The following is a 27,792-nucleotide window of genomic DNA, read 5'->3' as shown; positions in this document are numbered from 1 at the left end:
AAAAGGAAAATAAGCAGACTTTACAGTTGTCAGTGTCTCAATAGTAATAAGAGTATTTTCAGTATATTAAAATGGGTGCATATTTATGTAGCTGTACAGGCATGATGCAGAAACTAAGAAAAAGAAACCTGTGAGGAATTCATAGAACTTCTAGCATTGTGATGAGGGAACAAGACAGATCAAGAACACTTTAAAAAAAATATCCCAACAACAACTTACCTTAGTTCGATAAAATAGCCTCGCATCTTCCCTAATATCACATTTTATGTGCTTATCTAAGGCACCACAAAGCTTCAGTAAGTGTTGCTAAATAAAGACAAAAAACGTACAGCTTTTTAAATCCTTCATGTTGCAACTAAAAAGCTTTCTTCAAATATTATTTCAATTTAAAAACTACATGCTTCTGTTCAAAATTTTCTCCAAAGTATACACTGAGGAACAGGGAAAAGGAAAAAAAACTGATCACAAGATCTTCTATCAGTTGCTGATATGCACCTGGTAAACCATGTCTAAGAGTTTAAAAAAAAAAATCACCAGTTGTATCAGAGTTACGCATCACAAATTTTAGAGTTCCTACTAGCTAAGCTGTAAGAGCCTTGGGCCCCTAAAGTAGCAAGAACAGTACCATTCAAATGTTTTCTCAATGAAAAACGTTCTGAAGTTACAACAGCTAAAAATAACCTTTTCAGGTTATTTCTGCTGCAGTCTGCAGGAACTGGAGTAGCAGGTAAAACATATCCAGGGTATATGCACTGGCCTGTTATTTCTCTCTAAATTTCTGATGACTTTTATAAAGCATTTTTGCAACTTCAGAATCTCTTAATAACAGATCCCAAGATCTCTGACTTTCTGTCAATTTCTTCATAAAACTCCTGTTTTCCATCCCTCATTCAACAGCTGTAAAGAGGCTCCATTCTGTAGAACAGGGAGAAAACACCGAAATTCTACTTGTGAACTTCTGTCAGTGTCTCAAGAACACAACAATTTACCCATCCAATCGGCAGGGGACCAGTACCGAAACAGTAATACAGACTTTTACAAAGCTTAGCCTGCACAATATTCACCTACTGTTCAGTTCAGCCACACACTTCCTTTCATTTGGTTACCAAGTCAATGACTAAGAGGGAATTTCTTCTCAAAGAAAGAGCAAGACATCACTTTCTCCTTTTCTTACCAAGTTCTCCACAAACTTCAGAGAGACAGTCGTAAAAAAAAAAAAAAAAACCCAAACTTCAGACCACCATCACAATAGAATTATTTTCTTTACCAAAGATAGTTTTGTTTCAGATTATAGTCTATAATAATCTTTTGGCACTTGAGTAGGAAAGAGACGCTTAAGCCCCAAAACATAAACAAGGATTACTACTTTGCCTCTGTCTTAAAGAGTTCATAGGACAGACATATTTCTTAACAGCCAGGAGCAGTTCCATGGGGCAGAAGATTTACACAAACACCTTGCAGCAAGCAACTCACTGCAAAAGATCAGAGAGGTCTGAACAGGGCTACAGAAAGGCTTTTTATGGAATTACTGAAAGGTTAAAAAGGTGATATCAGTTAACAGATGTTCACATGAGATGGTGCAAGGGAGCTATCGTCACTACAGAGACTAGAAGAGATACAGTCTTAGTCTTCACTTGATGCACGGCTGCACTCCTCCACATAACCATACTTCACTGTGTACTTAAAGAAAACCGTTGGTGCGTTTGAGCATGTTTTAATAGATATTTTCAAAGTGTTTTTCTTCCAGATTGCAAAATTTCAACTCAATTTAGAAAGTCCACAGGATCTTTGGAGCTCTTAGAATTTCTGCATCAAGTTAATCTGCAGTTACTTTCAGAGAAAGATAACAAAATATATGTCCTCTGACTCAAAGCCTTACGTTTCGACAACATTCCATTTTGCAAAAATGCAAAAGAGGTTTTCTATATTCATTTTGCCTCTGAACAGAAGTTTCCCCCGGGGCTGGTATCCTCTGGTGATCTCTTATCACATGATAGCTCTTACCAAAATGGACCAAAACCACATGATAATTAGTCTTTTAAGTCTAAAGATCTAGCCAAAATTACTTACCCTTTGATTAGAATTTACAACGTCAAAGAAACTAGCTTCACTGACTAGATGAAGGAGGATGTAGATTAGGTAGTACGTCTGAAGAGAAATCAGCAGAACTTTAGCATTCAAAGCACAAACCTAACTGTTCACATTTAAATGCAGCATGATTCTTGCTTTCCAGAATGATTCAATGTTATGCCCCTACCAGCATCCTCCAAGGCCAACTCAACGGGCATGTACATCTACCCATTTGCCTAAAAAAACTAATTTGAAATAGTATATTTAGATGTCTGTAAGTAAAATTTTAAAACAGTATTACACTGTTTTGAGTTACCTAAGTTACCTACAAATCCTTCTGTAGTTTTAATTACTGAAAATTAAATTTACCAGTTGGCTTTATTTTCCCGTCTTCTACATTTAGATCAAAATATTTGCTAAGAGATTTCTTGGTAGACTCAGAGAAACAAACTAACACCCGATTTAATAATAATAAATTTAACTTAATAAAATATTAAATCTTTACCAGGTTACCTTCCTAGTACGGATTTATAAGAAAAGACTCATGCAGTTATCTTATTCTGAAGCCTGTAGGTGGAAAGTCTGGCCCCACATCTATCAGTCCCCCCCCGATTACATCAGAAGGGAGTAAAGATGGTCCTGTGATTACAGAATGGTTAGAAGACAGGAATGAAGACATCCAGGTGACTTAGCCACATGGAAAATTTGACTGTAACACAACCTAACACAGCTTCTCCTGTCATATACCGTTTCTTTCCTTCCTCCATGACTGTAAGCAAAATGGAACATGGGTAATATTTTTAACTTATACAAATGAAGAGCAAGATAACTGCAAAATACTGTAAGCCGTTCTATGTTCAGAACTGTCTTTAAACAACTAACAGAAGTTAAAAGAAACATTCTCAAAATTTTGGAAAATGCATAAAAAGACAAATGCAAAAATCTGCTATTAATGATATACCTGCTGTTCTAGCTCTGTATGAAGGCGCTCTCCACTGACATCATTCTGCTGCTCTAATCCTTCTCTCGTCCTCTTTAGTAGACTAGAAGGTTTCATGTGCACCAGATACTGACGCAGAAGAGACATCTACGGATAAAACAAACATCTCAAGAAATTGGACTGGTCTACTGACACTGGAAAATCTGATACAGAGTGCCACTGCAATATTATTTGTCCACTAAGACAAGAACATCTTTACAAGAGTTTTCTAATCAAAATGGAGGTTTTCATGCTCCAGGTAGTTTTTGACTATTCACGAATTCAAGTGTTTGTGCGTTGCCTTATTAAAACACTAACCCTAAGGAAATAAAGAGTGATTCTATAGAAAACCAAAAGGAAGACAAAGAGAAGCACGGGACTATTTCCCATGTCCAAAATGAGTGTGTAGGCACACCCGTAACACTGCACTTAAAAACTACAGAGCACACAGGTTAAACGTATGTGTAAACATACTTCTGATACTAATCAGAACTAAAAAGTTACTAATCTGATATTTTTCAAGGTTCTTAAGTGGGAAAATAGGCTTACAGTATTAAGACATAAAATACATTCAAACACAGTTATATATACGCTTTCTAAACTCTCAAGTACCCTTCCCATTCCAACATACTTCAAAACTCTGAGGTAAATTACATATACATGCACACGACATATATGCATTACCTGCTCATCACTGGTATCGGGTATTCTTATATGCTTTTTATTAAGAAACTTTGAAATTATCACTAGGCTAAGTCGTCTTCTTACTTGCCTGAAAAATAAACTTCTTTAAGTTTTTTTTCCCCAGAGAATGTCTCAAATCCACATTTTTTCTACAAAGCGTTATGAGGCTATACATGGCTTCCCTAGACATAAGCTTGCCTAGAACAAATTAGTTGTGTTTTCTGAATACAGGTGCTACAGAACTAGTAAAGAGGCTAGCAAGACATAGGTACCTTCATCTCATTGCAGCTTTTCTTGTGCACAGGCAAACACCGTTAGATGCTTGCCTCCAACCCCGGAGCTGAGGACCCAGATGATTTTCCTCTCCAGGACACAGAACTCACAACAGATCAACACTTAACAGTGGACATGAATCACATAACATTTAATTTATGGGTCATTCAGGCAAAAGTGTGAGTAGAACCCTTTACTATAGGATTCTAGGATGTCTGCAGCCCCAAAGCTACGTAGTATGTAGGCTGAAGTGCAAAATAACTCTGTAGATAAAATAATCCAGTAGAGATTAAGATGGCATATATGGGATAAAAAAAGATTGCACATACTTCCCTAAGATATGAGAAAATGCAAACACTTTTTTTAAAGCACCATTTAATACCTCCTGCATTTATCTGACTTCAGGTTTATACAAATAAACTAAATGCTAACGATACTACATACTTCTGATGTTAAAGTGTCATTACCTTCCACGTATTATCCAGCTAGGGACCAGCTGAACCAGCCACAGGAGATTATGGTGCTGACTAGAGAGTTCACTCATTGCCAGGCAGAGCTCAGGCATCTTTAAGAGAAGAAAAGCAAAAAAATCTAAAACTACTGGAAAAAAAAAAAAGGGGTATAGTGGGCAGTTGCTTTATTTGCAAAGGAGTACACATCTACTCCCTAGAAACATACACAGCATAAATATTAAAAGGAACTGGGCTAATAAAACATGATGTGCATCAAGATTTTTCTGCACTGCACCTGTAGTTAAGCCTGCCAAATATTATTTTACAGGATAGTTAAGATCAGGTTTGGTTTGGTTTTGTTTTTTATGACAAGTAACAAGCCCAACCACTTGCTTCACTCTTTGAAAGAGCCATTTCAAACATGTAGCAATTTCGCTAAAGCACAATGGCATGGGGCAAAGCCCTTCTCAGTAAGCCCATCTGCACTCGAGATCACATACGTTCAGAGCTCCCAATTTGTTCACATGACATTTTCCAGCAGTATTTTTGATACGTCAAAAACAAATACACAAAAAAATCCCCCATACCTCTCCCCACTTACCCCAAAAGGTTCATCATTATGAATGAAAACTTCAAAGCAGTAATTGCTCAAAGTTGCAATTTTTATATTTAGTACTACAAAATTAATTATGAAGTTACCTTTGTATCCCAGTCTTTTATACTTTTCAGAAGCTTTATGAAAAGGCACTGAAAATCTATCAAAGGAATTTGCTTTAGTTGTTTCTCCAAGCTTATTTTAAACAGTGATAGAAGCAGCAGCAGTATTTCTTGATCAGTATATCCACCTTGATATACTGTTGTACAAAAGCCTAGAAACTTTAAAAGAAATTTGAAGAAGCATTAAAATCTAAAACTGGTTTAGCCTTTATTGAAGTAGGATGAGAACTTACGTTTTCCACCTTAAAATTAAGATGCATTTCAAATGATATATTGTTTTTGCAATGCTCTCACATAACAAATATCCCCCCATCTCCCAGTAATGGCTTGCACTTCTCCCCTTCCCCCCTCCTTTTTTTTAAACCACCTCCTGGAAGCTTATCTTACAACTATCTAGAGAAGTGCTTTTGGACAGCGGCAATATTCTCTGGGAATTTGTATATACAAACACGAAACCATCTTTCGCCACTGTACAGATAACCTTATTTTAACTGGACGAAAGACTGCTGACAGACTTCCTAGCTATACAAGCAATACTGAAAACAACCATCAAGAATTTTCTCCCCACTCTAGTATTATCATAAGGGTTACCTACAAATATAGTATATGGAACGTGTGTGTAAATGAGATCACAAATTAACCAAGATACATTTGTATTCCGTCTCTAGCAGAAATCCTCCAAGCACTTCCTCCTGAACCTAGTGATTTTATAGCTACAAATCTCACCCAAAAAAAAAAAAAGGAAGTTTGAAATTGGTTATACAGTCAATATTTTCACCACAAGACCTTTAATCTAGGAGAAGTAGCTTGTGAAGCGCAACCAGCACACACTCAGCCTATGGTCACAGGACAGGGCAGGGATCTAACAGCTCACCTTCTCAAAAGGCTCCCACCTGCCCTCCACGAGCTCCCACCTCACTCACCTTGTGCTGCACAGGCACAGATCACACCTCTGAGAGCTTTCCTAACTCACTGAGGCAGCGCAAAACATACAAGCCAAGATCAATTCCCCTTCCCACTTCCGCTGGAACAGACAAATGACTAGTTGCTTCCACATTAGGGACTAAAGCAACTCAGGGGAGTCTAACAATAGAGCGCCACAGCAGGAAAAGGGAAACAGCAGAACAGTGCAAATGGGAGTGAAGCCAGCCAAAATCAGGGAGACGGCAAACTCAAGTTTGAAGCAATAAGCTCTGCTGTATGAGAAGCAATAAGCTCTGCTGTATGAGAAGCTGAAATCTCAACATAGCATTTACTCACAAAACATGCCCAGGACTGGAGTAAGGACTAGGGTTACTGTCAAAAAAAAACACCCTCAAAAATAAAAAAAAAAAACCCACAAAACAAAACAGAAAGCTTGCACAGTAACTGGAGTTTGAGATTTCTCACCTTGATCACATTAATTAGATTGGTTTCTGGTAGAGTGGAGAAGGCTGGACCAGCAGTGATGAGATCTCCTCTTAGCTGTTTTTTACTCACTGTTTCTTGCATGTGACTTCTAATAAAAGAGAGGCTAATCTGATTAGTAAATTAACCGTTAGAAAGACCACAAAAGCTTAATTGCATTAAACTGAAGAAAAAAACCCTGTATGTTTTAAAATGCCTTCAAATCAGAAACAGCTTCAGTTACAGAGCACAGACATCTATGCAAAACTTGCAATCAATTGCTTATAATTGTGCCCAGTCTTCTAGGCAACAATTCTCCTAAATCTCCACTAGGAAGCCATAGGACAAAGAACAATCCTCTGATTTGCTGAATCCTTACCTGGCAGAAACTGTTTAAGTTTTGGCTTATTTACTCTTACGAAGACCGAGTTTAGAATTTAAAAGAAGAGCATTGCTTGATGGAAGGGGAGAAAACAGGAGACCTTTCTGATTCTACATTCTAAGCACAAGATTTCACTGGATCTAAGCAATAAATATCAAAAGGAAAACACTTACAAAATATCACACTCGTTAAAGTTGGGCTGAAGATGCTGCAATGGAAAGAGAGATCTAAACGCAACACCCATATTGACAAAAACAGCTGACACATCAGCTAGTGAAGGAATCCATGGTTTAGACTGTTCATCACTGATGGAAGCTACAAGTAAAAGACATGGAATGGATTAGTTTTAAGTTTAGTTTTCAGCATCAGTTCCTTTTAAGGGACACAAATATGCTCAGTTTGCATTGATTCTACTGTCACTAATCTCAGAAGAGTTGCTGGAACATGGGATGATACATTATTTTCAGAAACATAAGGGGAAAAATAGTTTAAACACAGCACTTCAAACTAAAGGAAACTCTTGCTTATGTAATAGGTGAATTATTTCAAGTTCCACATATGTCCCCTCATAGCACTCTTTCATCAGACAGTACCATAAGCAAAGAGGCAAGATTTACTTTTAACAGAACGCAAATTACTGCTCTGTGTAGGCACAGGTAAGAGGGCATTATCACAATAGGTCTGGAAGGAGCGGTAAATAAGATTTGGAAACAGGCAGAGCTTCTAAAATAGAAGTGTTAAATAGATGGAATTTACTCATTTGACAGGAAAAAGCAACAATGCTCCTTGCAAAAAGCACTTGTTTATGTCATGAATCGCATCCGAATATGTCTGCAAACTATATAGAGGATACTCAGAGGATGCTAAACTAGAAAGGTGACATGAAACTAGATGCAGTGTTCTCCAAACAATGACAGAAGTCACTGGAATTCTGAATTGGGTCAATTTTAGTGTCTTAAGTCTTTAAGAAAAAAGAAATGTAATGGAATGTAACACTCGACACTATAGGTTCAGATCTCAATGTTCGATTCAAGAAAAAAAAAAAAAAGATTCATCCTCAGGCACAGGAACACAGCGTCTAAGACTTGTTTGGAGATGTCACAGTTGGCAGTTTTAAAGTGGTTAGACAAACTTTTCAGGAGCAACTGTAGCCTATTTGATCCTGCTGTGAGGGAGATGGAAAGGTCAGAGGATCTGCTGAGATCTCTCCCAGCCTTAATTCTCAGAGTGCTCATTGATCAGCTTGAACTGTTCACTCAGAAACAAGCCTGCTGCCAGCAAAGCACAAAATAAAGGCGGCTACATTCCCTCTCATATCAGCTCACGGTCCTACTGCACAACAAGATTCAAATACATGGAATAATTTGGACGGACCTGATCAAGTACTTCAAGTGAACTGCATTACTTTAACAAAGTTAACTGGCAGGCTTAAATGAAGTAGTGACTTTTGATGGATCTGAATGAAGGGAAGACATGGAGAACACAAAAAGCAACTGGTACTGGAGAAGTCTTTGAGAATACAGATGAAAGAAGGCAAAAAACAAGGAACAAAGAACAGTAGTCTGGGCTGAAGTAGACCCTTGAAAGTGTTTCTATGCAGGCATACGATTCTTTTCACTTTTGCCATGTACCCAGAAAGAAAACTATGTAGAACTACACACTGGGTAGGACTATGTGAATATCATCCTGTAGTTCTTAAGCTACAAAATGAAAGCCTGTCACTTCCAAAGCAGAAGACAGGGAGGAAAGGAGAGTAAACTTTTGAGCAACCAGACTGGGCTCCTCTTAAGGTTATTTCCACCTGTGCAAGAACAAAAGTGTGCTTAAAAGGCTCTGTAACTGGTGTACTGCTTTGCAAATACATGCCAAGACCACAGCCTGAGGTACAGCTTGAATATACTCAGTGAAGACCAACTCCTAGCATACGCCCACTACTATAGAAGAAACTGAAATCATTCCAGATTCATAGAACGGAGCCAATGCCTTTTCCCTGCTCCCCATCACCTTTCCATACTTAAGAGAAGGAAAATGCCTTTGTTTAGTTGGTCAGTTTTCTATTCTTCAAAGACTCACCATTTTTTAGTGTTATTTCTATCAATTTGTCTAGTATCTGGGTGGAAACACAATAGTCAGGATGAACAGACATCATCTGTTGAGAGAAAAGAAGCCACACGTCAAACGCCAAGTTACATGATAGTATCTTTTTTTAAATTAATAAAATACACCAACTCTTTGGTACAACAGAAAGAGAAACACTAACAGAAAATAAATACCAAAGCCTCTAAGAGCAAGATGCAGCATGGAGAAGAGAATATGGTGAACAGGGATTACTCCACGCTGTGCACAAATTGTAGGAATACTTAAGTCGTAATTACTTTCAAGATCAGAATGTTGCAATCCCATACTGAATTTGTTTGTTTCTGAGAAGGTACAGGGGAGTAAGAGATCACATATCCTTCAGGAATCCATTTTCATCCACGATCAAATGGAACATAATCCCCCACTTAACCAGGAGCGGGGGCAATTGAGAGTTGACTTTCTACTCATGGGCAACATGAATACATGCAATACTAAACTGAAATAATTAATTCTTATTCGTACACAGAACTACAAAAATACGACTATGAAATGCACTTCAGGTTTCCAGACGCACTTCACTAGCCCAGCAGAAACCCTTCTTTTCCTACCCCAACAAGGATCGGACAGTATTCTGTTCTGTGAGCAAACTGAACCAGCTCGCAACTTCTCCTTATCTGAGGAACACCAGGACTCACACAAGAAGATGATCTGGTCCTAGCAGGAGGGAAGGAGATGGAAGAGCAAAACATTTCTCTTTTGGCCAAAGCACAAAGCCAGTCAGCAGACTTAGGCTGCAATTTCACAGGCGGTCCAGCTTTACTTTTTCCACTTCGGGCACAGTTAGAATGTGGGAAGTAATAATGGACTAGAGGTAGGAAAGGTGCATTTTCATAAAGAAATGACAGAACAATCTAAATTCCCTGGGGATTCAAACTGCCACAGACCTCTAGAAAGCAGACAGCCACGGCATTTCCTCCGAGAGTGACTTTGAACTTCTCCTGAGCTATGATGCACAACGACCTTTTCTAGACAAAAATTATCTGGTACTGCAGGTATCTTTGATGATTTAGAAGGTGATACATGTAGTGGTGACACTTTCGTATACTGTAGCACATAATTTAATTTCCTTCCAACCTTAAAAAACGCAACATTCCTGTGATTTGGCCCACTATTAACACTCCGAAATCTCTTCTCACCTAGCAAGCACTGTGTCCTTTCCAGTTGAAGTACCACGTATGATGATGGACAGGGACATGCAACTTTGGAATCACTCAGACAGGGAGGAGAAAACCATCCCTAGTGTTTTATCAAAAGAGGAACAATCAAAGTATTTCAGATTGGAGAATAGGAACCTCAAAATAAATATTTGAGGATTAAATTGTTACTAATGCAGCGCAACAGAAGCACAAATTCGTCCCGATTAGTTCTGCTACAACTGGCTTCCAGGAAGACTCTAATAGCCAAATAGAGTTGAACTTCAGGAATAGTAGAGGTCTTACCTGGAAAAGCCACTTTAGAATTGGTATGGGACACAAGATACAACTGTAAGCAGAACTTAGAAAACCATGAATAGCCAAAGAAAGCTGCTGTGTTGCACCAGAACTGTAAGACAAAGACAGAAGGAGGGGGGAGAGGAGAGAATCTATTAGTGGTTCAGTCAGCACTTTTACAAAAGCATACGAACTTCCCCAACCTCAGATCATCACCAACAGCAAAAGAGACCTGAACGTCTGTAACAGACGTTATTCTTAAGCTCTTGACAAAAATAGGAGAGTAATTATACCTTATTCATGGCAACATCTTTAAAAGACTAAGTTTAGAACCAACTGTCTTTTTCTCTAGAATGTCATACCATATCATTTGGAAATATTTGTACTATTAGGTAATAACAGCTTAAGAAAACATTGATTTACACTACTGTAGCATGAATCATTTCACCTGTCTACACACATGGATTCCTAGGCTCAGACCAGTGAATAAGCTTATTTGCTATCCATTGATCTTTATCAACTCATTTAGAAAAAGGAAAAAAAAAAAAAACACTTTGTGGGAAATTTTTAAATAATCTCTTAAATAAGGAATCTAGAGGCAAAACAAAACAATTAAAAAGGTTCAGTTTAATTTTGCTGTGTAAATCTGTCAGGCGAAAAAGCAATAGAAGAGCAGACTATCTACTTTTTTTGGTACTAAGTTCTTTTAATCTCAGTCTCCATTAGAAAGTTATGCCATAAACAGCTGAACTAATGAAACCCAATTTCCCACATACCCTGCTTTAGCCTCCTCTGTCCTCAATATCTATTAAAACAGATACCTCCTCACTTTTCCATATATCATCCATCTGTTTGACTGAGCAAGTGGCAGTTGATATAGTGGCTTCCAGGACGTGTCAAAATTGGACAGCGAGTATGTGTCAGCTGGGCAGCTGGCTGGCTTCAGAATGCATAAGCAATTAAATCGTAACTGTCTTTTGCGAGGGACAACTCATTTAGTTCTCCTTCCTCTAGCCGCTGATTTACAAGATACTTGCTGAACTTTATATCCTCGTGATCTTCAAACCACACTAATAAAGAAGCCTGAGGGTAACGGAGTAAATCACAAACATCACTTCCTCTAGAGACAAGGAGGAACCACTCTTCCCTTTCACACTCACAACAGCACATACACACATGCATACAGAATCCCTTAAGATTACATGAATTCTCTCAGTTCCACTGATGTAGCTTCGACATAAAACTCCACTAAAAAAAAAAAAAAAACCAACAATGGAATTTTTCAGGGTTTACGCTTGTGATATTAGGCAAGAATTTGTCCAACTATTTGTAACCCTATAGCCTCATAAATATGCAATACAAATCCTTACTAGTTACGTAACGGTTGTGTATATCCACACGCCCAGGGGTTTTTAAACTCAGTGACCGAATCCAATAGATGCTAGAAATTGTGACTTTCTGCAGTCCTCGTTAGGTAGACTCCTAAGTCCCAGGCCTATACAGGACAAGGCACGTAAAAGTCCTTCAGCAGACATAATGCGACAGTAAACTCTGTGGAGGTTATCTGTGACTTATCTTCTACAGCTGATCAATGATACCTCACCACAGTAGAAATACAGAGGAGGCCACAACACCCGTTTTCTTCCTCATGTCTTATTTAAGACCGTAAGTGGTTTTTCAAGAATTCTTGAGGAGGGAGGAAGTTTTGAGTAACAATTCACTGTTTGTAACCTGGAAAGGAGAATTCCTGGAAAAGGGATTCAATCTTGCCCAACTAGTAAGACAGCTCATTTCCGTGCAAAGGCATTATTGCATCTTAAAAACTGCTAACGCTGACAGTGAACACACACAACAGCGTGAAGAAGGATATTCTTACCTAAGGAGGAGTTTTTCTATAGGGTTTTGTGGTACGAAATAAAAATTCCTCAAGTCAAGGTTATGCTGCTTGAAGATTTTTCCAGACGTTGCTAAGTCAAATATATCTTCTCCAGGGTGATAGTCAGGTATGGCATGAGCTGTTATTGAAAATCTCTGTATAAATGCCCTGTAATTTAAATTCATAAAAGCAATCCTGAATATAACAAGAGGCTTATTTGCTGTTTGAGATAGTTATTTTCAATGATGAACACACCAGACATGGGAAAGTTGCATTAGATTAAAATATAGTTAACTGCCAAGAAAATACCCTAGACACTGATAAAAAAAGATGACAATACAGTGGTTCATATCAGACATATTTACAACAACAGATAGAATGAGATAAAGATTAGAAAAAAGTCTAAAAAGAAAGCAAAGAACTAGACTGAAGTGGTTTCAGAGTAGGAAGGACCTGTGTTCTTCTGAGATCTCCCAGTCTGCATTGGCATCCTCATCCTCTCCATCTGAAGAATTCGTTTCTGCTCCCTGTATGTCCTCCTGTAACTGCTTTTCTAGTTCATCTACCCTGCAATAAGAATAACAGCAGAACATATCATTACCATTCAGCATCTACAACAGAAGACAATAAAATTCAAATTCTGAATGTGAAACCAGGAGTCAGTAGCCAACCGCGCACGGCAAAAACAAGCGAGACATTGCAACTGTACAAAAAAAACAAGCTTCTTGTTTCTCATACCAAGGTACTAAGTGGATGTTTCCCAATGCCTAAAGAATTGCCAACAGTACGTTCAATCTCTAGTTTGTCAGAGACAAATAATTCAACCAACTTCTGAAAAAGTTACTGTAATTACACCTAACTTTCAATCTTCTGATCGCATTTTTTTTAAACTTCACATCAATATTTTATTTGCCAAATAATATCACTTTTATGAATGAGTGTTCACTGTTCCACAGTCAGTCAGCCCATAATCACAAGGGTCAGATTCAACAGCACATATACTCATCGCTACCTACTGACCTTAGCATGTATACCACATTATGTCTTCTATTAGAAAGATCTCTTGCAAGAAAACTAGTTCTGTCCTCTAAACTGCTTAACTACTCAGATACCGACAGACGGTCGAAACAACTTTGGAAACCAAAGTTGACCTACAAAAGGCTTTGAAGGAACTAATGTAGTCTGTCTACGCAAATACTTTTACTTCATGCCTGACCAGCAGCTGTTAGCTGGCTCAGTGACCTGCAACAAAGGCATCAGTAAATTCAGTCCAGTTCTTAAGGGGCAGGTAGATGTATCACCAGTCACTCATTATTGCTTGCTGGGAGACTATCAATCAGCTTTTACACTTAAGGAGCCCTTGCAGGTCCAGTGAGATGTATGCTGGTGACACTGGCAAGCAAAGTTCAGCTTGCTGCTATCCAAACTACAGCCAGTTTTTGGAAGACAAGGTACATCTAAGATTCCACAACTCCATCTCAATTTTTTTAAAGCACCTTTAAAGAACTGACCTTTTAGATTCTTCTTTCTCCTTCAAGAGATGCTCTAAGCTGTTCACATATGACACCTGGCTAACGACAGGAGGCTTAGAAAACTGTAAATTAAATAGTAAGTTATTAAAAAAATAACATACATGAAAAGCTATCAATTGATTCACTACTAGACAATAAACATCATTACTATATTAACTCCTTCCTATTTTAATGATATTTCACCTGCAAGTAAAAATGCTAAGGAGACCCTGAAAAACAGGATGATTCACAGTTTAGATTTCTCAGTCCTTTGAGAATGATGTAATGGTCAAACCTCTCGCAGCAATTACACTTAGAAATCAACTGCCTGAATACTTTCAAAGCCTGACCATAAACTGGAAAGCCACTTTTGAAAGCAGTACTTGGACCTTTGGATATTATTTGCTATTTCTAGCTCTATAACACTGTAAACATCACCCAAAGATCAGGGCTCTGCTGTACTTCAGACCGGATCTGAACAGCAAAGCAAACCACAGCCTCTCTCCCTGCTGCAGATCTCCAGCTAACCCTCATGAATAGCATTAGCATTAGACGCCTTTTACATCACAGCTTTGCTATTTTTAATCCACTGAGACCCCAGAAATCCTCATTCTTGTGCATGGGACAACAAACTCCCAAAATAATTCAATACATCTTTGGTAGTTTCACCATTCCCTAGGGAGCAAAGCACTACAGTGTTTGCCAAATCACCTCAAAAATCAGACAAAACAAAGCTTTTCATCAAATTCTAATACAGCACCAAGTTAAAAAGCTAGTAAATATAGTTTAAAAAAAAAGTCTTATCTGCTAGCACAATTAGCCTAATTTTCAGTAGCCAGTGTTTTATTCAGCCAGTAGCAAACAAAATAGGCTTGCAACCTTTTACAGCTAGGTTTCAATTCTTTGGAAAAACAGCGACCTTCTGACACCATCTTCTTTAAGTGGAAACACTTACTAGGGTTACAGTTTCTTCTTATGAGCTCCTTTACTGAGGAAGGACACAATGAAACACGAGCACATGCTCTTACTGGGGTTTTTCTATTACCCAGAAGTAACAGAAGTTAGTTTAAGAAGTTAGTGTCCATCAGCTACTAAAAAAACAAAACCAGTTGATATAGCATTAATTTGTGGCATACAGAGGCATTTTCCAAATGCCACAAAACGCCCCAAAGTGTTTATCATCTGACTTAACAAGGGACAACATTCACAAGATGCAAACACATCCTTCAGTGCCTTTGCAAGGCAACAAGCCTCACGCTCAACTTCATATACTGAAAGACCCATTTCTTGTGGAGAAAGTTAAAGCCCTCTCACCTTAATTATGTACCTGGCTAATATGCCTAAAATGACTTCTGTACAACTGAAGAGGCACAGTTTGCTCCAACTTGCACATATGCCCCTTCTTACAAAGAAAAAGGTGAACGATAGTACAGGCAAAAGCCATAGTTGTGGAAATTCTGGGACAGTTTTTAAACTGTTTGCCTTTCTTAGTCATAGTTACACAGAAACAGGGTAGGTCAAATGTTTGTGGCCACATACATGCCCCTAGGCTAAATAAATCTAGGCTGCATCTGTTTATCAGCCTTAACCACTAACTGTATAGCCATGCTAGTTCAGATCAGCGAACATCCACATGACCACAAATTTCTCACCTATAACGTGCCTGCATAATTAATGGTGAGGACAGATAAGATAATTATGGCTGCTCAACATCTACCTATGGAGATACTTTCAAAAGAAATTCAGTCAACCAAATAAACTATTTTAGGGATTTAAAAAAGGGAGAAGAGAAGGGCAAGAGTATTTACACAGTTATTCTGCAAACTGCAGCTTAATTTTTTTATTCTGAAAGATTTTACACAAATGCATTCACTTCCAACCTGCATCAGCTTTGTTAGGAACGTTACACTAAGTTCTAGCGCAGCACTTCCCAAATTAACCACTAATTAAACCATAGTTTACCACAAAACTTTAAAATAGCAACTGTTTTGCCATACCGTTATTGAACAAATAGCTAACTTTTAAAAACGCTCTATTCAAATGCTTCTACCATCCATCACTTGCAAGCAGGAGAAGGCATTCAACTGTTTGAAATACTTTTTAAAATATTTCAATTTCCATGAAATTCAAACTCCAGTAGTTAGGCTTCAATGAAAATACCATACTTATAGATCAAGAACTCAGATTTTGGGAAGCACAAATCATTGTCAAGGATAAATAACTTGAGCCTAGAACAGAGAGCTCCTAACAGCCAGATCAAACTCCTCTAGTTAACTTCAACTCAAAAATATTGCCTGATCAGAAAGATGAAAGCATTAAATCCCACACATCATCTAAATGATCTAAATCTAATCATCTAATTTTTCTTTAAAGGGAAAGCACAAAAATAAAACTCCTGAAAACCACTAGAAGGAATACAGCTACCGTAACTTGATTGCATGAATCATCATTCGGCCATTCCAAGATTAAGTGTAATAACAAGCACCTTTTCTCTGAGCTATATTATTGCACTGTACACTATAGGACCCTTAAGTAACGTGAGTAACCAGTTTTGAAGGCAAATACTCCTCAGTTTTCATGTATTTAAAATTTACCAAAAAAAAAAAAAAAAAAAGAAGTGAAAAAAGCAAATCACCAAACCACAACGTAACAAAGCTGATGTGACGCATTTTTGGGGTTTTTTTTGCCACTTACAGGAAGCTTCAGTGATGGATTCATGGTGTCCTGCGAAAGATTCTCAAGACAATCTCCTTCCACGGTTCCCACCTGTGGTTGGGGACTTGAAGACAGAATTTCCTGTAGCGGCAAGAATATTTCTTCGTCGTCGTCGTCATCAAGATCGCATTCCAAACTCTCATCTTCACTATCAATGCTGCTCTTTGAATTGCTATTCAACTTAGATGTCTCTATACAGGTAATTTCAACTTTCACCTCTCCTGAGAGCTGTGAAGACATCTGGCCACTTTCTACACACCCTTCTTTAAAAGGTAATGAATGAGGAGTAGTTTTACTAGTCTCTTTTGAGAGTGCAAGTTTCCCAGGACCTTCCACTGAATGAAAACTGAAAGTATTTTCTAACGCTTTTCCTTTTGTTTTTGGTAAACTCTTGCTGAGTTCAGTACTATCAGCTTCATCAAGTGCAGGTCTTTCTAGTCTTTTTCCATCTTGCTGCTTCATAGCATCCAACACCTGAGACAAACCAGCATTCTGAAGATGAGATTTCACGTCTTTTGTGAATACAGTGTTTGTTTGGTGGAGAGAAGGCAACACAGTACGTTTTTCCTGAGAAAGAGGAAGGGACTTTTCCAAGAAAAAATGTGAGTGGGTCACCTGCAATTGATTCTCTTTGGCATCCACAACAGAAACGTGGTTATTTTTATTAGGACTGTGTGCAGAATACGAAGATGACAAACCCATCGAGGAGGAATTATTTTTCTCATTTTCACGGCTTGAGTCAAGATATTCCTCTGAAAGGACAGAGTCATGTCTTGGTAGAGCAGCAGCATCCATTAGCTGCACAATACCATTACATGGAGACTTGAAGAGGCTCTTTTTTACAAAGTCAGACTTCCTATTTCCGCATTGTTCAGACGATCTACTAAAACGAGGGTCATTCAAACTTGTTATCACAGATGGATTTGAACTGTTTGCATCCGAACTCACGGCAGTGCGTTTCCTTTTTCCAGAAAAGTCTTTTCGTTTTGATGGCCCAGAAGACATCTTCGAACTAAGGCAGAGTGATGGAAAAGACTGGCTTTTCCGCATAACGGTGGCTTTTTCAGATGACAGTCTCAGTAGATTTGGAGAAGATGCCTCAGGTTTTGAAATATGCTTTGACTGAGATGGGTCATCTATGGAAAGTGTTAAAAAACAGTAAACCACTGCAATTTTTATAAAACCAGTCAGAACTATAACAGATTTGACAGAAAAAAAAAGAAAGAACAAAGATCACTTCTCATTAAATTATTTAACATCTGTTTTTCATTAAAATCGCAAATACTTTTAAACCTTTCTAGGCTTGCCCATAAACTAGAACTACTCATCACTAGAAAGCAGAAGATATTTTTGGGAGAGAGTTTAACCGGATTTATTCTTCACAACAGACTTGTATCAGATCAATTCTGAAAAGTCAGATTTCTGCTAATTAACCATAAACTACTTTTAACTATTGTCACTACAGTTCAAACCTCTAAAATCATATGAAAACTGTTCTAGTCACCTGAATCACATTACCAAAATAATCCTCTTTATAAGGTCACTTTCAACTTTATTTTCTTTGCTCGTGACTGTCATAATACACTTTAAACATAAAGAGTTCAACTAGTTCAGCTACATACACGTAGCAGCAAAATGTAACTTCAAGAGAAAAAACACATTAAAAAAAGAGACATTAAGTGATGAAGCCGATTGATTAATTCCGTATTATCGGCACTGCTTCTACCTGAGGCAGTCTCCCATGAAGCAGAATGTGATCTTTTTCTCAGGGGACATCCATTTCCCTAAAAAGAAAGATGGAGGAGATAAAAAGTTAGCTGCATAATTTAAAAGCAGGATGTTGTCCTGTGTCAAGTGTTGAGTCCAGCACAGACTGTTCCACCCCTCACCCCACCCCCAACGTAACATACTTCATTTCAGGATAAACTTAAAACACAGCTACAAAGAGCTCAACAAAAGGACTGCCCCAGACCCTGATTTTATACCTTTTCTTCAGATCTGCCTCTCGCTCCAAACCTCTCCACCTTCATTGATAGTTAATGCAATTAGGTTCTTTCCTCCCTGAGGTATCCGAGAGACATGGCCCAGCTGGCTTTCCTCAAACCAGGCATGAGGAACACAGATAACAAAGATAGTAACCACAGACAAGGAAATATGGGGGTGGGGTGGCACTCAGCAGAAAAGGAAATACAAACTAACCAACCTTTTATATGCCATTCCTAACATGTTTTTAGAGGCACACATAATCATCTTCCCTGCAAGTAACCAACTAAAAGCAGTTGGCTTAAAGTAACTGCTTGGTTGGTAAAGCAAGAAAGTAAATAATTCAACCCAGAATGAAATACAGTGTACTTAATAGGACCATCCCCACCTCCATCCAAGTACCGCAGCTTAAGTGTACAAATTTGAACTGCTAACCACAACTTTAACTAGTGGAAAACTCTCAGGCAGGAAAATTGCATCACTGCTGTTCCCTAAACTGCATTATGAGGAAACATGATTATTTGTAATAAAACATTTTCTCTGCAATACAGTTGCCATTTAATTTCATTGCATTGTCATGCTTGCATTGATTTCCATCAATAGAACTGTCATGGCATTCAAGTTTACCATCAAGAGAGAGGAATTATCAAAGCACTTACCCAGTCCCTACCAAAGAAAATTCTTAGCGAGACAGCTATACAGAGAGCTTATGTTGTTCCACTGAAGATGACCTTATCTAAGACCAATGGAAGTTAGCCATTTCTTTAAATGGTTCATTTTAAATTAAAAAAAAAATGCTTTTAATTTGAAAGTCAATTTATAAAGATCACAATCCATTACAATCTATAACAATAGATTTAACAAAAAGATTTTCAACTGTTTTTCTATTTGGTAAAAAAATTTAAAGAAAGGCAAACCAGCACATTTGGCGAAAGTCCACAAGTTAGCTGATAAAATCAGAGTTGGCTGAAGGGCTAAATCAACTGTTAAGTTGAAGGAGAGCTTTTTTATCTCAATATGTGAAACAACTCATCCAGAGCTGAACCAGCTGAGGATGCAGGAAAGCTTATACAATGAACAGGAAGAACATCATTCATCCTAGAGTGACCAGAAACTGTTGATACAATTTTCTAACTGCACTTAAAACTTCCTGTTAAGCAAAGGAAGCATCAACTATCACACTTAGTCTGTCAAAACTCATAAAGTATCCAGCACACACGGCAGTTTGTTAAATGCAATGCAATTATTCTAAATCTCGTGTGTGTGTCTGGGGGTGGTGATGGCGGCATTTTCATTGAATGACATTCTTAGCATATACTAAACCACGTGCTGGCTCACCGCTCAGTTGCACAAGCACCAGGGATTGCAAAAAGAGGGGCCTGGTCATAGTCACCTTGGTAGGGCAAGATAGGGAGACTGGGATATAGAAGCAGGCCTAACTTAGTTGGGATTAACCCGCCATCAGGCCCTCTACACAGAACAGGGCGTCAAAGGTGACAGCAGCTCTTAAAAAGAGCCGACTGGTAAGCTTTACGCAGCTGCTGTCTATGCAAGGGCATTTTGTTTTATTTTATCTTTACACAGTTTGACTCTTCAATAGGAATAGATAGGTATTAAATTAGAGATTTCCAGCTGTTTAAATCTACTGTCCTTCCAGCTAATTTACAGAGTAGCTACTGTAGACAAGTACTTAAGTGTTGTTACAAGACCTACACAAATAGATATCCAAAAAAAAAAAAAAAAAAAGCCAGGCACAAAGCAAACTGTGATAAAACAGCTTTACAGTAAACCTAACTCAACCTAAGTATCTTGAATTGACTGCTTTCAAGCCAGGATTTCTCATTTAGTGTAAAACAGTTTATCAGCTTAGCCAAGCATGACCTAAAAGTTACAAAGAGAAAAGAATGTAAACTGCTGTTATATCTGGCAAGAATCTTACCCTGCCTTAAAAAAAGGTGTCACAGATTTGAAGCCTTAATGACCCTTTTAAGCATATCTGATGTGATAAACTCGTTCCTGAGAATGGCTTTACTGCATACCTGATGTGATAAACTCGCTCCTGAGAATGGTTTTACTGGATGTGGCTTAGATTGTTTCATTCTATGTTTTTTCTGCTTTCTTTCTCTGCAGAGGGCTTCTAGCGAGCGCCTAAATTGAGAGTCACTTGGAGCACAAGGCAATTTCACAGAACGCCCCGGGTTTTGACACAGAGATGTGTTGCTCACATTGCCATTATTTCTAGCACAAGTTTTTCGAGTATCAGCTTCTGATGATGAAACCCATTTGTCAGAGTCTGAACTGGCCTCTTCCAGATCCATACAGTCAGTCTTCTGTTCCCAACTATTTCCACAAGACAATGGTGTTCTTGTTACACCCGGGCACTTTTCATTTCTTCCCTGTTCTTGCTTGACAGTTTTATCCTTTTTGGCCAACAAACAGCTTGGAGATCCCGCAGTTACGAGGAGTTTTTGAATCACAACTTGTGGATATACTGAACTCAATGCCCTGCACGCTCTGCTGTTCTCCAACAGGTTTACGCTGTCCTTTTTTCCCTTAACTCCTCTTCGAAAGGCATCTAGCCCAGGACTTATGTTCGGTGTTTGGACTGGCATCTTTTTTCTTCTAATTTGCTTCGGAGAGGATACTTTCTTTTCAAATCGTTCAGCACATAAAGCTGACAGTCCGATTCCTCCATCTTTTACATTTCCTCTGTCTGAGGAATACAACATAGGCCGGTCTCTACGGCCAAGGTCTGAGAGAAGAAAAGATGAATTATTCACAATCGTAATACTGAAGAGAATAATTTCCCAACTGGACATTATTACTTGATATTCTACCTCTCTCTCTCTCTCTCTCTCATACACACAATCCAAAAATGAATTTAATCACACTTGATGTTCAGTAGCACTACACAACTTATTTCACATCAGATAAGACTCGCATGATCTATGCCACAGCTTCAGTTGTTATAAACAATCTAGCTCAAACATGAGAGAGAACAATTTTAACTAATAACCATCCCCATTTAAGGAGATTCTTTTTCATATAAAATTATCTTAATTGTTTCTTTTGACGTATTTGGTAAGCTGTACTTGTTACATAGCTGTTTGAGTTTCGAATGAGACTGGAGTAAGCTTCTGCGTTCTTATATAAAACTCATACATAAACATCTTCTACTAAAAAAAGACAGATATTTACCTTGTTTTACAACTGGTTTGAAGAACTCTGTAATGGACTGGTTTCTGAAGAAAAAAAGCATAAATATTATCTCTTAAGAGAGTAATACATAAATGCCCACGCAGAAGATATCAATAAAATTAAAATGATGTAATTCTGCAATTCCTACAGAAATATTTTTATGCCAGGAGCTCTTATTACACGTCAGAGTTTACTTTTCTGATATAGTGGAGAAAGCATCATCATTGCCTTCTAGCTTCATTCTGCAAGGCCAACAAAGCCAACCCGTCAGTTTCTTTTCTTAACCAGCCTCTTTCACTGTCCCAGTAAATCTTCACAACCCTTCTAGCTTAAACTCATCTTTCTTAAATGGGATTGACTTCAGCTGTACTAAGTATTCCAGAGGAGAACTCACCAGTACCTTGTTTACAGTCTCTGCAGCCCCACTGTCAACATTTTTGGCCAGTAACAACTACTTTTTTTTTTTTTTTTAAAGGCTGCAATCTGATCTGCTATTCTATGAGCAACAAATTAATTGCTAGTTCAACACACTGCCACCAAAACTAGCGTTTTTCTGTTATATTAACAAATTTTATTTGTTCATGGAAAGGCCAGAGCCAGCACAATGGAGGGCAAGAAGGAAGGATTCTCCTCTCTTTTAGCATCTGGTAGAACAGCTCACCATAGCACCTGAATCCACACCCTTAGTAACTTGAATAACAAAAACATGATCCTCCTTACACCTAGCAACTTGCATGTTTAACGCTGACTGTCTTTAAAGAGCTTACCTGTCAATTTCTAGTACATCTATAAAAAGCATAGCATCAGCTGAAAGTTTTTTTTTTCCTCAACAGCCTTACCTTGAATAAACAGAGGATTTTCTTCTACGGAATAGCAAATCACATACCACATTCATCCACTTAACAAATTGAAGCTCTCATTCCAAAGCACAGAGAAAATACATCTTCTAAAAACACCAGCTACGCCACTTTTATGAAAACTTTACTTAAATTTCATTCCGAGACAGACTTTGGCAGGAAAAACAACTTTTTAGAAGTTACAAACTGAAAAGAAGGTGTTGTAGTGGAAGGAGATAGGCATAACAATATCCATCAACGACCAAGCCCTCTTCAATACATTATGAGTTGCAATCTAATATAGCTACACAGCTCCACAAGATGTAAAGTTCAACTAATCCTATAACTTTCTTCTTGATGCCCAAAACAACTTGGGCATCACTGTTCTTTGCTTTTTTCATACAGCTGGTGACAGACTGGGATGCAAATTCCTGCCTTACCAGCCTTCTCGGCAACAGCTCCCGCTGGCCCTGCCCCATGCATAACAGAACACCTCTGCCAGCGGCATCACTTTTGGTACGTGTTACGGGTATCTTCTGGCTTCCAAAACACAAGCAGCGTTCTACAGCCATCTTATTTTACATATACACAGCAAGATAATTAAGAGCTTTAAACCAAAGGTGGTTTCCTATCAAAAATACTTGAGATATGAAAACTTCAAGGCATTTCACTGTGAACTTTATTTCTGAAAATGGACAGATTTTTGAATGATGCACAACTGGAGCATCGAAATGCTGGTCTACACTTAAGAACTACGAACACACTACCTTCATCTTCTTCCATACAGCAAGGAAGTTTACCACTGATTTCAAGGCTACACTTTCACTTGTTTTGCAAGTTTCTCTCTTCAAGTTTCAAATAAGATACTAGTGTGAGAACAGCAAGAATAATATATGTTTCTTTAAGACCTTTCTACATATTTTATATCATTCTCTGCTTTCCAAAACACAGAGCTATATTGTCCCAGGACATTCCCAACACTTGCGTGTGGCTGTTCTTGCAATGGAAAGTCATCCAGCGGCAACAGCTTTCTGCACTACAAATCCTTCCAGAACTCTTGTTTTCTTAACAAAGCAACTGTGCTTCTCCTTCCAGATTAGGACCCTATCTGCAGTCCAAACCTCATCTTCAGTTACCTTGCAGATCCCTTTTCTGCACTGATTCTTGATGACAAAACCAAAACAACAGCTTTCTGCTGTCCTCTTCCTTCTTTCTGCAGCCACTGATTTCAAATGACAGCTTACCTCTCTCCCACACCCACTATCACATTGTTGTATTCTCTTTTATTCTAAATGCAAGGACTTTGTAACAAAATTCAAGTTTGTTTCATATTTATATAAAGCCTTGTACAACACAACTGAGACCTCAAAAGCATTATCATTAGAAAAAGGGTTTTTTTCTCCCCGCATTAGAAGTTTACCTTGAGTGCAAAGTGATCTGTCTTAGACTGTTTGCTTTACAGTGCTTAACCATTAACGTTTTCTATCTGCCATTCTGCTTGTAGAAGTGAAAGGGACAGGAACTGTCCAACAAAAACAGAGTGATATTTTCTCAAGCACTGTACCGTACCTCAGACAAGGAAGTGTACTAGAAACTCCAATAAAAGCAAAAGATGAAAAAGAAAGAAGCACGTGAGCACAAGGAGGAACGTGAGAAAGTACGGCGCTCCCCAACCTGCTTTTCATAGGTATGAAAACATGAAAAGAATATGTTATTTTCCATGTGAACAGGACCATACCTGTTCGCAGGAAGATTTCTGTTACTGTTTTAATAAGAGGTCAAATCAGCCCTTGAAGACTGAAGAACTGATGAAGCAACACTCTCTATTTTTCATATGATATGAAAGGAAACGATTTGCAGTTGTTTAACGTATCTTTCTCAACAAAGCATAGCTTTAGTTTATGCTTTGTCAGCAGAATATATGAATTCTGCAAAACATATTTATCATCACTAAAAATGATTCAACCACTTTTTGTGAAATCCCATCTTAACTAAGAAACCAGAGAGACCACTAATAAAACCTCTCAATGAGAAAAGGCAATAAACCATAAACGCATGATCTCACTTGACACAAAAAAGCCACGTGGATGCACCTAGCAGATCTTTCAAAATTAAGGGCACAACACCTTTAAGGAAGGAAAGGTAAAATTCTTTCACTTGCTAAGCAAATGAAACCCAAAGAACTCTTTAAAAATAATTACTGTTTATAGCCATATCAATGTCTATTTATGATTGGATAAAAAAGGTGCATTTTTTTTAAATTTGCACTGGAAACAACACTATCAATAGCTCAGCGAAAACAAAGCCATGTAAAGTGGGAACACGCTGCAGGATATAACTACATCTTTGACAAAAACGAAGGCTCTTGGAAAGCACTATAGAAACAACAAAAAAGCAAATGAGAACGTCATACATAAAACTTCATAACAGTCTTCTAGATGACTGCAATATAACAGAATGCAATTTTTTCTTTGAGGAAAAAGGTCTTAACAACTCATAGGCAGCAAAAACAAAGATGACATAATAGTTTCGGTTTCTTGGGCAGGGAGCAACACAGAAGAGAAACTGAAGTTTTATCTTGCTCCCTTTCTCCAAAGGTTAGCGCTATCAAAAGCGGGCACAGAACAAAATAAGGTGCTGCTTATGGCATGAGAAATTAAGATTTCCTTCATACTGCAAGGAACCAAACTTATTTAACTCAGCTGCCTCTGAAAACCTTATCAAGTCTTTAGCAAAATTCAGTTGTGCAACAGCTGGAGAGATTTATCACATCTAAAACCTGTCACCAACCACCACCACCTTCATTAGAGATCTTCTCCTACAGCATCATTAACAGTCCACAGCTGGAACAGGAGTGAGAGCAGAATTAAAGACAACTGAAGTTCTCTCTTTACATCTGAACTGCTGAAGCCCAGCTCTAAAGATAGACTTGCTAACAAACACTGAAATTTAAGACTTCTACACACAGGGAAGACTCATAATTTGAACGAAGCGCTGAAGACGCTGGTCGCTCTTTGGCCGGGTATCATTTTCCCGGTACACCTATCAGGTTCCCCAGCTACCAGGCACCTTTCGTATTAGGCTCTGACCTACCAGCACTAAATAGAAACAAGGGCAAAAGAAACAGTGTACCCGCTCCCCCAGCAACGCAGCACGTACCAAGGGGGGGCACCAGCCGCCCTCAGCCGCCGGCAGCCCCCACCGGGGTGAGCAGGGAGCCCCCGCGCTCCGCCAGGGCCGCAGCCCCCATCTGCCGCGGGTGGCGCGACGGAAAAGGAGGCGCCTGAGAAGCGCCCCACGCCGCGGCACCGCCAGCGGGGAGCCGGGAGCGGTGCATACCGGGAACTGCCGCCGCCGCCGGCGGGCGCCCCCTGCCGGCGGGGTGGGGCGGGGCAGCAGTGCATGCCGGGAGCTCCCGCCCGCCCGCCGCACACTGCATGCCGGGAGCCGCCATCGCCTGCCGGGCGCCCCTGCCGGCGGGGCGCCGTACCACCCCGGGGCCGCCGCCTGCCTCGCCGACACCCGCCATCCCCGTCTCTCCATCCCCCCCCGCCCCACACACACACACACACCCCGGTACCTGCAGTCCCGGGCGGTCTCTCTGCCCGCGGCTGCCGGCCTAAAATGGCGTCGGGAAGTGGTGACGGGCGGGCACGGCGACGGCGAGCCCGCGCCCACCGGCCGGGTCATGACTGGCGGTGCCCAGCAGGCCCTACGAGGCGGAAGGAAACGGGGAGGCCGCCCAGTCCCTCTCCCACTCCCATGGCAAGGGCCACCGGCACCGCGACCCTCCCTCCGGCGGCTGCGAGCGGCAGGCGAGGGAGGGGGAAGGGGGGCGGGAAACGCTTTCCATCACCGTCGCCGATTGGCCGAGCAGGTAGCATCTCCTATTGGCTCTCTGCCCTCAGGGGCGGGATGGGGAGACCGCACGCTGCTGCGATTGGCTGTGAGTGGCGAAGCGCCCTCCCTCCTTCCCAGCAGGGAAAGGGCGGTTTGGCGCTTTGGTCTCGCGCGCGCCCCACCCGCCCCGCTTCCCGCCTGTTGATTGGTGCGCGCGCTGGAGGCGCGTGGGCCGGCCCCGCCCCCCGCCGGCGGCCTGCCCTGAGGGAGGCCGCCGCCGCCTCCTTCTCCCGGCGGGCAGCGGTCCCTCGCCCTCGCCCGGCTCTTCCCGCCCGACGGCCCGCGCTGTCCCCTCAGGGGCGGCCCGCCCGCGTCGCAGCCGCCATTTGCGCCCCCGGGGGTGCCCAGTTATCCGCGCCCCCCCCCCCACCCACAAGCTCTTCTCAGGCCCCGGCTGCTGGCCAAGCTCTGGGCTAGGCTTTAAGATCCTTCCCTGAAAAGGCTCCTTCCTGCCTGAACTCCCCTAGGCTTTGCTCTACCACATTTAAAACTGTTCAGCCCAGGGTGAGGAAGCCCAGACCAGGCCAGCTGCAGGGCCAGGTATGCAAGGCAGGCCTGCATAAATGAGGCTTAGTGAAACCTGCTGCTGCTTGGTGTAGGGTCCCCATGCAAATTTTACACTTTGTTCATCTGCTTTTTTTTTTTTTTTTGAGACTAATCATCAGCAAAAGTAGTCATTCCCCCCACCCCCCAAAGTCTTGACACTGTTAGTTTTAATGATTAAAGGCAGGCATCTCACAAAATACAAGCTGGTTTCTGCCCTTGGCCTGCAGGAGCATCAGGCAACATGAGTGCAGCTTCCTTCCTCCCAGCAGTGGCAGAGCAGATTTGAGGCAGTTATTGTTGAAATATTTTGTCTGTCTCCCTCCCAAGCCCTTCACCTGAAGGCGGTGACCAAGGCCACTCTAATGTTTCTCTGTATTTCTGAATTCAAGAAAAACAATCCACTCAGATGGAAAGGAAAGGGTCTACTCTGCATCCCACCTGAGGTATGCTGGCTAAGGGAAAGCTTGCAAACCAGAAGCAACAGTAACACATAAGTGAAAGCACAAGTCATAAAATAGTAAGCTGCAGGCACAGGCAGGTTAAGCTTACCTCTGCCTTATACTATTTGTTCCATTCCTCCTTTCCTCCTGCCCTATTCCTCAGTCCATTTTTCAAAAAGCTTTTACCCACAATTTATTACATCTGAAGCCCAAGAGAGAAAGTAGAAGCAATTTGTGCCATCACATAACACTCTGCTCTTTTATTGCCTTACCAC

At 40.0% G+C, this 27,792-nt stretch overlaps 1 protein-coding gene across 2 annotated transcripts in view; it reads right to left on the bottom strand.

Annotated features, from left to right (window-relative positions):
• The window catches only part of SLF2 (SMC5-SMC6 complex localization factor 2), a 31,700-nt gene extending 5,209 nt beyond the window's left edge, over positions 1-26,491 (bottom strand). The window contains exons 1-18 of one of the 2 annotated variants that reach the window (XM_068949803.1): positions 26,212-26,491; positions 21,796-21,839; positions 20,637-21,349; positions 18,341-18,398; positions 16,594-17,750; positions 13,900-13,982; positions 12,842-12,955; positions 12,389-12,556; positions 10,522-10,624; positions 9,017-9,092; positions 7,117-7,258; positions 6,565-6,673; positions 5,158-5,334; positions 4,474-4,571; positions 3,734-3,821; positions 3,032-3,157; positions 2,071-2,148; positions 220-306 (exon numbers count right to left, since the gene is read on the bottom strand). In XM_068949803.1, coding sequence (XP_068805904.1) covers positions 220-306; positions 2,071-2,148; positions 3,032-3,157; positions 3,734-3,821; positions 4,474-4,571; positions 5,158-5,334; positions 6,565-6,673; positions 7,117-7,258; positions 9,017-9,092; positions 10,522-10,624; positions 12,389-12,556; positions 12,842-12,955; positions 13,900-13,982; positions 16,594-17,750; positions 18,341-18,398; positions 20,637-21,349; positions 21,796-21,839; positions 26,212-26,321 — 3,531 coding nt within the window. In that variant the 5' untranslated portion in view covers positions 26,322-26,491. The remainder of the gene's footprint in view (positions 1-219; positions 307-2,070; positions 2,149-3,031; positions 3,158-3,733; positions 3,822-4,473; positions 4,572-5,157; positions 5,335-6,564; positions 6,674-7,116; positions 7,259-9,016; positions 9,093-10,521; positions 10,625-12,388; positions 12,557-12,841; positions 12,956-13,899; positions 13,983-16,593; positions 17,751-18,340; positions 18,399-20,636; positions 21,350-21,795; positions 21,840-26,211) is intronic. The other variant, XR_011142124.1, reaches the window with a different exon arrangement.
• Positions 26,492-27,792: the final 1,301 nt, after the last annotated feature.

This window comes from Struthio camelus, chromosome 7, assembly GCF_040807025.1.
Source record: "Struthio camelus isolate bStrCam1 chromosome 7, bStrCam1.hap1, whole genome shotgun sequence".
In the NCBI taxonomy this organism is placed as follows: Eukaryota; Metazoa; Chordata; class Aves; order Struthioniformes; family Struthionidae; genus Struthio; species Struthio camelus.
Note: the sequence above shows the minus strand (reverse complement) of the source record. Positions and strands in the feature narration are given on the sequence as shown.